This window comes from Stegostoma tigrinum, chromosome 42 (assembly GCF_030684315.1).
Source record: "Stegostoma tigrinum isolate sSteTig4 chromosome 42, sSteTig4.hap1, whole genome shotgun sequence".
Lineage (NCBI taxonomy): Eukaryota > Metazoa > Chordata > Chondrichthyes > Orectolobiformes > Stegostomatidae > Stegostoma > Stegostoma tigrinum.
The window spans coordinates 16,200,723-16,213,161 of record NC_081395.1 but is presented as its reverse complement, the minus strand read 5'-3'; the positions used below and the strand labels follow the sequence as shown (position 1 = coordinate 16,213,161).

Below are 12,439 nucleotides of genomic sequence, written 5' to 3'. Positions count from 1 at the left end.
GTAGCAAAACCCAGGCTGTCAGTACCATTTGGCACTTCACCATTATTATATATGAAAGAACTCCATGAAGGCCAGTATCCCATCACCAAGCCAGCCTTTATTTACAGGTGCATAGTACGTGACACTGAGCCAGCCAGCTAGGTCAGAGCCGGTTTCTAGAGTAAGCAAGTTCCCTCGCACTCCTATTTATATCCATCAGCCAGGACTCCCTGATTACACCAGGTTAACAACTGCAAACAGGTAACTCATATTCTACGAGAGACAAACAGGAGGCTGGAAGAACACAGGAAGCCAGGCAGCATCGGGAGGAAAGGAGCAGTCAACGTTTCGGATCTTCCTGAAGGGTAATACCCGAAACATTGACAGAGATAGTAAAAACTGCAGATGCTGGAGTCAGAGATAACACAGTATGGAGCTGGAGGACCATTAGAGGAGTAGGAAAGTTGACGTTTCGGGTTGGACCCTTCTTCAGGAAACTGCTCCTTTCCTCCAGATGGTGCCTGCCTTGCTGTGTTCTTCCAACCTCCTGTTTGTCTACCTTGGATTCCAGCATCTGCAATTTTTTTGTCTCATATTCTATGGGGTCCGCCTGGCTATCATCGTTCCAATCACTACAATAGATGGTACAAATATTTCTGCAAAGGACCCCTCAATTTCTTGCGGTAGCAATGCTGTACAGGTTGATTAGAAAATACAAAGAGCAATCCTTACTTCCGACTTCCCGACCAATGACAGTCACGCATGCGCGCCACAGCAGCTTGATCCCCGACCAAGATGGCCACCAAAAGCCCGTGCTTGGCGACAGAGGAACCCAAAAATATGGCACGGCTTCAGCCAGATTCGGAACAGATAGATTCTTTCTCGATTTTCAAAATCTTTTTAAGGTGTATCGGAGGTATCGCTATTCCCCGACGGTTCTTTTCCTTTCCCGCCGTTCGCCGTATCACCCCAGGAGAAACAGCCATCTCAAGACCCGCGTTGCGCATGGTCATCTGTTGACCCCGCCTCTCACTTAACTGATTGGCTGAAGGGCGAGGACGCCCACTTGTCCCACGAAACGGGCACTCTGGCCCCGCCTCCGTTTCCTGACTGGCCCGGAGCTGATATCAATTGCCCGGATAGTTACGGATTGGAACTAACGTAATGCTGAAGTGTTTCGAGCATGCGTGGTACGAATGATTGCTGTAGACGTTTTTGTTGATTAATTCTATGTATTGTGGCTCCTGGAGATCTGAAATAAAGACAGAGAATGCTGGAGAAGCTTAGCAGGTCTGGTAGTATCTGTAGAAAGCGAAGCTAAGTTAATATTTCAAGTCCAGTAGCACTTATTACGGGCTGGAAATTAATTTTTTTCAAGATGTCAACAAAGAGGGACAAACAGAACCATCGTGAGGATGCACAGCGAAAGGAACTGTTGTTGGCAGTTAGAAATGATAGAGAATTAAACTAGGCGTTAATGGTAGGTGTTAATTTTAGAAAATGAGTTAGTTCTGCTACTTGCAAACTTGTGCACCCAAGATACTGATAGAAGGTATGTACCCACACTGAAGGAGAGAATGCATGGTTTGAAGTTGTTGAACTCAACATTGAGTCCTAAAGGCTATAAAGTGCACAGGCAGAAAATGAGGTGCTGTTCCTCCAGCTTGCATTGGGCCTTAGGTGGACTACTGCAGCAGGCCTAAGACAGAAACCTAAGCTTGAAAGTTTGTTGCATCTGCAGGCTAGGTGAAGTGGAGGATGGCAGTTAGGACACTGATTAAGTGGCTCAGCTTTGTAAATACCCAATGTAGACCTCAAACCCCAAACGTGGGGCTTTGGATGTTGTGTTTTGTAAACAAGCAGGAGTCATCTATGTGTGGAAACATGTCCAGGTCAACAGCTGAGATCAGTGTGCAGGTGCCATCAGCTTGATGATTACGACACAGTGGTTAGGACTTAATGGCCCAGATTCCAAGTCACAATCTAATCTATAACGTATGTTTGTCCATCCTGGGCATGGAGAAACATGAGAGAGTGTTATGAATTTGACTCCTGCACTGACAGGAACAAATGTTGGAAAATATGGATTAGGAGAGGATTAACACATAGCGAACTGAAACAAAAAACTTTAAATCTTTAATCATCACTTAATTAATCTGGATCTGAATGTTATGCACCTTTGTTTGTAAGCACTGGGCTCTAAGTTTTTCCCATTAAGCGGGGAAAAGGATTCCCAATCTTCCTCTTGCCAACATCTTAAATTTTTCTGTAATTATGTTGCAATAAGCTAATGGGTACATCTTATCTGAATCAATCATTCACTGGCACACTTCTATCAAATCTCCCCTCAGTCTCCGTTGCTACAAGGAGGATAACCCCAGTTTCACTAATCTTACCTTGTCCTAAAATTTGTTATCCTTTAAAACATCCAGATAAATATCTTCTACACCCTTTCAAGGACCCCCGCATCCGTCATAATGTGCTGGAAACACTGGCTTGTGCAGACTTAGGTATCACGTGGTTCAGAGATTATCACATGCTGACAATTGTGTGGTGGCATCACAATTGCTCCTGAATATTTCTTCAACTTAGAGCTTTTTTTTTGACTCCTGCCCTAACGGTAATCAGTTGCAGACTCCAGCAGAGGATTCAAATATTGAAAGCTAAATTGCTTCAGATGTGAGTTTTTTTTTGTCAATTTACCTTCAGTTCAGACCTTTTGTCGCTAGATTCTATTATGAGAAATGTTCCAAGGCTCTAGGCTGGTGTAATTCCCTTGCTGTAGATCCATTGCTATGCTTCAAGTTTGCCCTCCCTGGTCACCTCTGTCTAACTTCCCCTGCCTCTAATCATGCATGTATTTTAGTTGTGTTTGTATTTCACTGTTACTTTTGCTAACCTTATCTAAATGAGCTTTCTGTTGCTACCCATCCCCTGAAAATGTTCTGCAGCATTTTTATTCCCTGTAATTCTTTCTGTACTTGGTGAAATGTTAATTTTGTTTATCTCTGCACAGTTACCAGCAGATACTGCCTATCTAAAGATACACAAGAGAGGATGATGTTTGACCTTCTTGTGTCACTGCAGTCCATGCAGTGAAGGTGCTGCCACACTGCTGTGGGGTAAAAAAATTACAGAAATTTTATTAAGGTGAAGGAGCAGTGATGTATGTCAAGGTCAACAACACTAATTTTTATTCTAGAGGGCGGTGACAATACTGATTGGTGTTTGGGGTGAAGATTTGCATTAGCACAGTCACCACTACGAAACATGGGTTTGTGGAGAAAGTGTTGCCAAGTGTACCCAATGAGTACAAGGTACTTGCTCCCTGTGTGGATGAGTAAAAGGGCTGCAGGGAGGGTGAGGCAACTGACCACCACACTGTGTCATGGGAGGCCACTTGAGGGGGAGCCAAAAGAAAAGTGGTAGTTGTATAATCAAGAGAGTAGATGGTATTCTTTGTAAGCAGGTTCGAAAGTCATGGTGTGTTACCTGTCTGGTGCCAGGGTAAAGGATATCTCTGACTGGCTTGAAAGGATATTGGAGAGGGGGAGGATTCAGTTATTGTAGTCCACGTCAGAACAAACAACATAGGCAAGACTAGGAAAGGGGATCTATTCGGGAATTATCGGGAATGAAGAATAAAATTAAAGAACAGGTCCTTGAGGGTTATAATCTCCAGTATGCTGCCTGAGCCATGTGGAAATTGGCGCAGGGGCACAAGAATGAGGGAAGTAAAAAAGTGGCTAAGGGAGTGGTGTGGGAGAAAGAGGTTACTTTTCATGGGGCACTGACATCAGTGTTGGAACAGGAAAGATCTTACCACTGGAACAGTCTCCACGTGAACCAAGCTGGGACCAGTGTTCTAGCACAAAGGGTAAATAGGCTGGTCAACAGGACTTTAAACTCAAAAGTGGGGGGTGAAGGGATGGGTAAAACTTCCCCCAGCAGGGAACAAAACAGCAGGTTAACATCTATAGGCGTAGGTTCCACTGTGTTGAAAAATGTGATAAAAATGACGGGAAAGGGGAATTCAGGAGAGGTTATTGAAGTCTCCAGCACAGACACAAAAGGACAGAGTGTTTGGAAAGGGTTAGGAATCAAACTTCAGGCACACTGGATAAACAAGTGACAATGAGAAGAGGGACGGTTAATACAGGACTGAAGGTGTTATATCTGAATGCTCACAGTATAAGAAAGAAGGTAAATGAGCTTGTGGCACAGATCAAAATTGGTAGATATGGCATGATGAGTATCATGGAGACATGGCTGGGAGGACCTGAATGTCCAAGGATATACATCTTATCAAAAAGACAGGCTTTGTGGTGGAGCCCACTAGGGAACAGGCAATACTAGATTTAGTGCTGTGCAATGAGGCAGACTTGATAGGGAGCTTAAAGAGAAGGAACCTTAAGAGGCAGTGATCATAATATGATTGAATTTACTCTGCAATTTGAGAGGGAGAAGATAGAATCAGAGGTAATGGTATTAAAGCTGAACAAAGGCAACTTCAGAGGTATGAGGGAGAGGCTGGGCAGCATTGACTGGGAGAGGAGCCTCGCAGGAAAGACAGTGGAACAGCAATGACAGGAGTTTCTCGGAGTAGTTCAGGAGACACAGCAAACATTCATCCCTAGGAAAAAGAAACTTTGTACAGGGACAGTGAGGCAACCATGGCTGATTAGTGAAGTCAGGAATAGCATAAAAGCAAAAGAGAAAGCATATAATGTGGCAAAGGGCAGCGGAAAACCAGAGGATTGGGAAGCCTACAAAGATCAGAAGAGGGCAACAAAAAAGAAATAAGGAGGTGGAAGATGAAATATAAGGCTAAGCTAGCCAATAATATACAGGAGGACTGTAAGAGTTTCTTTAGCTATATAAAGGGCAAAAGTGGACATTGAACTGCTGGAAAATGATGCTGGAGAGATAGTAGTGGGGGACAAGGAAATTGCTGAGGTTTTGAATAATTACTTTGCGTCAGTCATCACAGTGGAAGACACAAGTAATATCCCAAAAATTCGAGAGTCAGTGGCCAGAGCTGAGAATAGTGGCCATCACCAAGGAGAAGGTACTTGAAAAACAGAATGGCCTAAAGGTGGATAAACCACTAGGGCCAGATGGACTACACCCCAGAGTTCTTAAGGATGTAGCTGAAGAGATAGTAAAGGCGTTAGTGGTGATCTTTCAGGAATCACTAGAGTCAGGGAGGGTCCCAGAGGACTGGAAAATTATTAACATGCCACTCTTGTTTAAAAAGGGAGAAATGTAAAAGGCTGAAAATTACAGGTCGATTAGCCTAATGTCAGTTGTGGGTAAGATTTTAGAGCACATTGTGAAAGATGAGATTTCTGAATACTTGGAAGTGCGTGGTAAAATACGGCAAAGTTAGCAGGGCTTCATCAAGGGGAGGTCATGCCTGACAAATCTGTTAGAATTCTTTGAGGGAGTAACAAGCAGATTAGAACAAGGAGAGTCAATGGATGTCATCTACTTGGACATCAGGAAGGCCTTTGACAAGGTGCAGTACTGGTGACTGCTGAGTAAGATCAGGGCCCATGGTGTTAGATGCAAGGTACTAGCATGGATAGAAGATTGACTGGCAGAAAGCAGAGAGTGGGGATAAAAGGGTCTTTCTCAGGATGGCAGCCAGTGACAAGTGGTGTTCCACAAGGGTCAGTGTTGGGAACACAACTTTTTACTTTATACATTAATGATCTAGATGAAGGAACTGAGGGCATTCTGGCTAAGTTTGCAGATGATACAAAGAGGGACAGGTAGTATTGAGGATGCGGGGAGGTTGCAGAAAGATTTGGACAGGTTAGGAGAGTGGACAAAGATGTGGCAGATGAAGTACAATGTGGGAAAATGTGAGGTCATGCACTTAGGTGAGGAGAATAGAAGCATGGACTATTTCCTAAATGGGAACAAAATTCAAAAGTCTGAAGTACAGAGAAAGTTGGGAATTCTAGTCCAGGATTCTCTCAAGCTAAACTCGCAGGTTAAGTCAGTAGTTAGGAAGGCAAGTGCAAGTTTGCCATTTATTTTGAGAGGACTTGAATATAAAAGCAGGGGCATACTTCTGAGGCTCTCTAAGGCTCTGGTCAGGCCACATGTGGAGTTTTGTGTGCAATTTGGGGCCCCATATCTCAGGAAATATGTACTGGCCCTGGAACGGGTTCAGAGGAGGTTCACCAGAATGGTCCCAGGAATGAAAAGCTTAACATATGAGGAGCATTTGAGGACTCTCGGTCTATACTCGATGGTGTTTAGAAGGTTGAGGAGGGATCTAATTGAAACTTACAGAATACTGAATGGCCTCAACAGAATAGATGTTAGGATGATGTTTCCATTGGTAGGAGAGGCTTGGACCAAAGAGCACAGCCTTAGAGTAAAGAACAAAGAAAATTACAGCACAGGAACAGGCCATTTGGCCCTCCAAGCATGCGCCGATCAAGATCCTCTGTCGAAACCTGTCATCTGTTTTCTAAGCGTCTGTATCCCTTTGCTCCCTGCCCATCATGTACCTGTCCAGATACATCTTAAAAGACACTAACGTGTCTGTGTCTACCACCTCTACTGGCAACGCATTCCAGGCACCCACCACCTTGTGCATAAAGAACTTTCCATGCATATCTCCCATAAACTTTCCTCCTCTCACTTTGAACTCATGACCCCTAGTAATTGAGTCCCCCACTCTGGGGAACAAAGCTTCTTGCCATCCACCTTGTCTATACCCTTCATGATTTTGTAGACTCAACCAAATCTGCCCTGAATCTCTGTCTTTCTAATGAAAATAATCCTAATCTATTTAACCATTCTTCGTAGCTAGCGCCCTCCATACCAGGCAACATCCTGGTGAACCTCCTCTGCACCCTCTCCAAAGCATCCACATCCTTTTGGTAATGTGGCAACCAGAACTATACACAGTACTTTAAATGTGGCCGAACCAAAGTCCTATACAACTGCAACATGACCTGCCAACTCTTGTACTCAATACCCCATCTGATGAAGGAAAGCATGCCGTATGCCTTCTTGACCACCCTATTGACCTGCGTTGCCACCTTCCAGGAACAACGGACCTGAACACCCAGATCTCTCTGTTCATCAATTTTCCCTAGGACTTTTCCATTTTCTGTATAGTTCGCCCTTGAATTAGACCTTCCAAAATGCATCACCTCGCATTTGCCCAGATTGAACTCCATCTGCCATTTATCTGCCCACCTCTCCAGTCTATCTATATTCTGCTGTAATCTCTGACAGTCCCCTTCACTACCTGCCACTCCACCAATCTCCATGTCATCTGCAAACTTGCTAATCAGACCACCTGCACCTTCCTCCAGATCATTTACATATATCACAAACAACAGTGGTCCCAGCACAGATCCCTGCGGAACACCACAGGTCTCCAATTTGAGAAACCCCCTTCCAGTACTACTCTCTGACTCCTGTTGCCTAGCCAGTTTTTTTTAATCCATCTAGCTAGCACACCCTGGACCCCATGTGACTTCACTTTCTCCATCAGCCTGCCATGGGGAACCTGATCAAACGCCTTACTGAAGTCCATTTTTATATGATATCTACAGCCTTTCCCTCATCAATCAACTTTGTCACGTCCTCAAATAATTCTATTAAGTTGGTAAGACATGACCTTCCCTGCACAAAACCATGTTGTCTATCACTGAGAAGCCCATTTTCTTCCAAATGGGAATAGATCCTATCCCTCAGTTTCTTCTCCAGCAGCTTCCCTACCACTGACGCCAGGCTCTTCGGTCTAAAGGGAAGACCGTTTAGAACAGAGATAAGGAGAAACTTCTTCAGCCAAAGAGTGGTGAATCTATGGAATTCACTGCCACAGAAGGCTGTGGAGACCAGGTCATTGTGTATATTTAAGACATAGCTAGGTTCTTGATTGCCAAGGGGATCGAGGGTTACGGGGAGAAAGTGGGAGAATGAGGTTGAGAAACTTATCAGTCATGATTGAATGACAGAGCAGACTTGAATGGCTGATTGGTTTAATTTCTGGTCTTATGTCTTATGGTGCATGTCCAGGTCAACAACACTTTTAAAGAAATATAATGCCCCATTTCACAGGAAATTTTTACAAAACAGCGTTTGACATCAAGCCACATCAAGCTTTAAGGCAGAAGTCTAAATATTTGGTTAAAAAGATATTTTTCAATTAGTACCTTTAAAAGGAAAGTGAGATGGACTGGTTTAAGGATGGAATTCCAGAGCTTGGACCCAGTGAACTGAAAGAACAACCACCTATAGTGGACAGATTATGTTATGGAATGCCTAAGAAACTGGAATTCCGTGAGTGCAGAGATCTCAGTGGGTTGTAGGGCTGGAAGAGATGAGGAGGGATCACAGCCAAGGTGGAAAACCAGAGTGAAAATTTTAAATGTGTCCATGCTTTGCAAATGGGAGCCTTTATAGGTCATTGAGCACAGGCAATGATGGGAGCAGAGTTTTAAATGACTGGGAAGTTGAATGTTGGTGGCCAGCCAGGAATATGTTGAATTAAGTGTTGAGCTAACAAGGGAAGTGAAGAGTTTCAGCAGCAGATAAGTTTAGATGAATCAAAAACAAAGTTTCTAGAAAACCTCAGCAGGTCTGGCAGCATCTGTGAAGAAAAAAATAGAGTTAACATTTCGGGTCCGGTGACCCTTCCTGAGAACTGATAGCTTAGATGAGGTTGGAGTCAGGTGATGTCACTGAGGTGGAAATTGACATTGTGGTGATGATGGGGGCGTCACAGGGTGAAATATTTCACAATGCTGAGAACAGTCTAGTTCAGCCTCAGACATTTACAAGGGAGTGGGATGGAATTGGTGAATAGAAAGTAGAATTTATAGCTGAGACTGAGACAATCACTTTGATCCTCCCAATATTTAAAGGGGGGACATTACTGTTGATCTAGACAGGGATGTCGAACAAGTCAGGACTGTGTGCAAATTGGAGCTGATAATGTTCACATTCACCTGTCACCTTTATCTTTTTCGTTGGTGGAGGTTGACGATGTGGGAGATTCTTTTGAATTTATGGTCAAATTGTAGAAAGATAAAATTTGTCTCCTACACCCCTGCTTCTCCCAGTTCACTCCTTCACTCTGTCTCCCATCCCATAAAGGTCAGAGGCTTGTGTAGATCCAAACCAAGTGGCAGATTTTCTTTCCTAAAGAGCAAGAGTGACATAGTTTCTGACAATTCAGCAGCTTACACGGTGAATTTTTCCTCAAGCCAGTCCCACAAATAATCAGATTCATTCAGCTCCACTTCACAACCTGCCTTTTTATTTTGGTGGGTTCTTGCTCACTTTTTCTTTCTGTTTTGTCAATTTCACAGGATTTTTGAACATGGAAGAAAATAGCACTGTTCACCAACACAGTCACACTGAGGAGCAACTGTTGAAATGTGGTGTCAGTTACCAATCTGAGGTGGATATTCATCAATATACTCACACAAGGGAGAAGCTTTTAACTTGCTCTATCTGTGGGAAAGGATTCACTCAGTCATCCAGCCTGCTGACACACCAGCGGGTTCACACTGGAGAAAGACCATTTAAATGCACAGACTGTGAAAAATGTTACAAACGCTCTGGAGATCTGATGTTTCATCAACGGGTTCACACCAATGAGAGACCCTTCAGATGCTCTCACTGTGGGACTGGGTTCAGGCAATCATCCCAACTCACAGTGCATCAGCGAATTCACACTGGGGAGAGGCCATTCATCTGCTCCATGTGTGGGAAGGGGTTCACTCAGTTATCCCATGTGCTAAGACATGAGAGAGTTCACACTGGAGAGAGACCTTATAAATGCTCAGACTGCGGGAAATGCTATAAAAGCTCTGGGGAGCTGATGTCCCATCAACGTGTTCATACTGATGAGAGACCCTTCAGGTGCTCTCAGTGTGGGACTGGATTCTGGCTGTCATTTGACCTGACTAAACACCAGCGAATTCACACTGGAGAGAGACCGTTCGTCTGCTTTGAGTGCGGAAAGGGATTCAGTCAGTCATCTCAGCTCCTCACACACCAGCGAGTTCACACTAGGGAGAGACCATTTACTTGCTCTGAGTGTGGGAAGGGATTCACTCAATCATCTGACCTGCTGACTCACCAGCGAGTTCACACTGGAGAGAAACCGTTCAATTGCTCTGAATGTGGGAAGAGATTTACTACATCATCGCATCTGCTGAGCCACCAGCGAATTCACCAGAAGCTACAGTGATGGTCACTTCCTGGAATGAGCGGTGTTTGTTTGGATCTGTTTCTACTGATGTTAATCAACTCCAGTCCAGTTATAGGTGTTAGAATTCTGCCTAGAAGTCAAATAAAGTACTTTGATGTTAAGTATGGTTTGTTGAATCATTGTAAAAACTGTACCATAAATTAGTTCCTTTTTAAGGGGCTCTCCCTCTCCGTTTTTGCTCCAACTTCCCCTCCGACAACAAGCCAGTGGAACTCGTGGAGATTCTTTGTCACTAAGGTTGAGACAATACTGCCTTCCCAATCCTGGGAAGCAACTGCTATCTGCTTTTTCCCTTACTTCCAGTCTCCACTGGGTCAAACTGTCTCCAATGCTTTCCCTTGTCTGAGTCATGAATTCACTTCTGTCTGCTCTCTCCTGTGCCTGCCCTGACACCATCTTGATCTTGTTCTTGAAACCGCCTGCCCCCCCCCCCCCCCACCACCCACCCGACACACATACACACACAAACTCTCCATGTTAGGTGACATTAATTGTTCTGTCTCTTGAAGTACTGTCCCACTTTCCTTCAAATTTGCTGACATTACTGCTGTCCTCAAGAAAACAGTGCTTGTCTCCAAAGTCCTTGCAAGCCTCCTGTTCAATCTCTAACCTCCCTTCCCGATCCAAAGTCTAAGCATTTTGTCACTCCTCAAATCCATTCCCAACCTCCATTAAGCTGTCCACCCAGTCCCAACAGCAAACTCCTACTAAAGACCCAAATGACTTTGATGGTGAGGAAGGTGAACTATCCCTCCATGTCCTTCTCAGTTAACTTTCCAAATATTGACTGGAAACGCTATAGGTTGAGTACGTTCGATGGGTCAGATTTTGTCCAATGTGTGCAGGAGGGTTTCCTGACACAGTATGTAGATAGGCCAACAAGAGGTGAGGCCACTTTGGATTTGGTTCTGGGTAATGAACCAGGCCACTGTTAGATTTTGAGGTAGGTGTGCACTTCGGTGATAGAGACCACAATTTGGTTACATTTACTTTAGCAATGGAATGGGATAGGTGTATTGCACAGGCCAAGAATTATAGCTGGGGGAAAGGCAATTATGAAGCGATTAGGCAAGATTTAGGATGGAGAAAGAAACTGCAGGGGTTGGGCACAATTGAAATGTGGAGCTTGTTCAAGGAACAGCTAATGCATGTCCTTGATAAGTATGTACATGTCAGGTAGAGAGGAAGTGGTCAAGCGAATTAACCATGGTTTACTAAAGAAGTTGAAACTCTTGTCAAGAGGAAGAGCGAGGTTTATGTAAAGATGAGGCGTGAAGGCTCAATTAGGGCTCTTGAGAATTACAAGTTATTTAGGAAGGACCTAAAGAGAGAGCTAAGAGGAGCCAGGAGGGGACATGAGACGTCTTTGGCAGGTAGGATCAAGGAAAATGCTAGCTTTCTATAGGTATGTCAGGAACGAAAGAATGACTAAAGTAAGATTAGGGCCAGTCAAGGACAGTAGTGGGAAGTTGTGCGTGGAGTCCGAAGAGACAGGAGAAGCGCTAAATGAATATTTTTTTGTCAGTATTCACACAGGAAAAAGACAATGTTGTCGAGGAGAATACTGAGATACAGGCTACGAGACTAGACAGGATTGAAGTTCACAAGGAGGAGGTGTTAGCAATTCTGGAAGGTGTGAAAATAGATAAGTCCCCTGGGCTGGATGGGATGTATCTTAGGATTCACTGGGAAGCGAGGGAGGAGTTTGCAGAGCCTTCGGCTTTGTTCGTTATGTCGTCATTGTCTACAGGAATAGTTCCAGAAGACTGGAGGATAGCAAATGTTGTCCCCTGGTCCAAGAAGGGGAGGAGGGACAATCCTGGTAATTACAGAGCAGTGATCCTTACTTTGGTTGTGGGTAAGGTGTTAGAAAGGATTATAAGAGATAGGATTTAAAGGAATAATTTGATTAGGCATAGTCAACACGGTTTTGTGAAGAGTCGGTCGTGCCTCACAAACCTTACTGAGTTCTTTGAGAAGGTGACTAAACAGGTGGATGAGGGTAAAGCGGTTGATGTGGTGTATATGGATTTGGGTAAAGTGTTTGATAAGTTTCCGCACGGTAGGCTATTGCAGAAAATACAGAATCATGGGATTGAGGATGATCCAGCGGTTTGGATCAAAAATTGGCTAGTTGGACGAAGACAGAGGGTGGTGGTTGATATGAAATGTTCATCCTGGAGTTCAGTTATGAGTGTTGTACCACAA

At 44.1% G+C, this 12,439-nt stretch overlaps 1 protein-coding gene and 1 long non-coding RNA gene across 4 annotated transcripts in view; one reads left to right on the top strand and one right to left on the bottom strand.

The window, feature by feature from the left end:
• LOC125449421 (uncharacterized) overlaps positions 1-989 on the bottom strand; it is a 33,083-nt gene extending 32,094 nt beyond the window's left edge. For all 3 annotated transcript variants that reach the window (XR_007246909.2, XR_007246910.2, XR_007246908.2), the window contains exon 1: positions 712-989. This is a non-coding gene — a long non-coding RNA (uncharacterized LOC125449421). The remainder of the gene's footprint in view (positions 1-711) is intronic.
• Positions 1-10,302, top strand: part of LOC125449411 (zinc finger protein 721-like) — a 34,300-nt gene extending 23,998 nt beyond the window's left edge. The window contains exon 2 of the mRNA XM_059641575.1: positions 9,445-10,302. Coding sequence (XP_059497558.1) covers positions 9,445-10,210 — 766 coding nt within the window. The 3' untranslated portion in view covers positions 10,211-10,302. The remainder of the gene's footprint in view (positions 1-9,444) is intronic.
• The last annotated feature ends 2,137 nt before the right edge of the window (positions 10,303-12,439 follow it).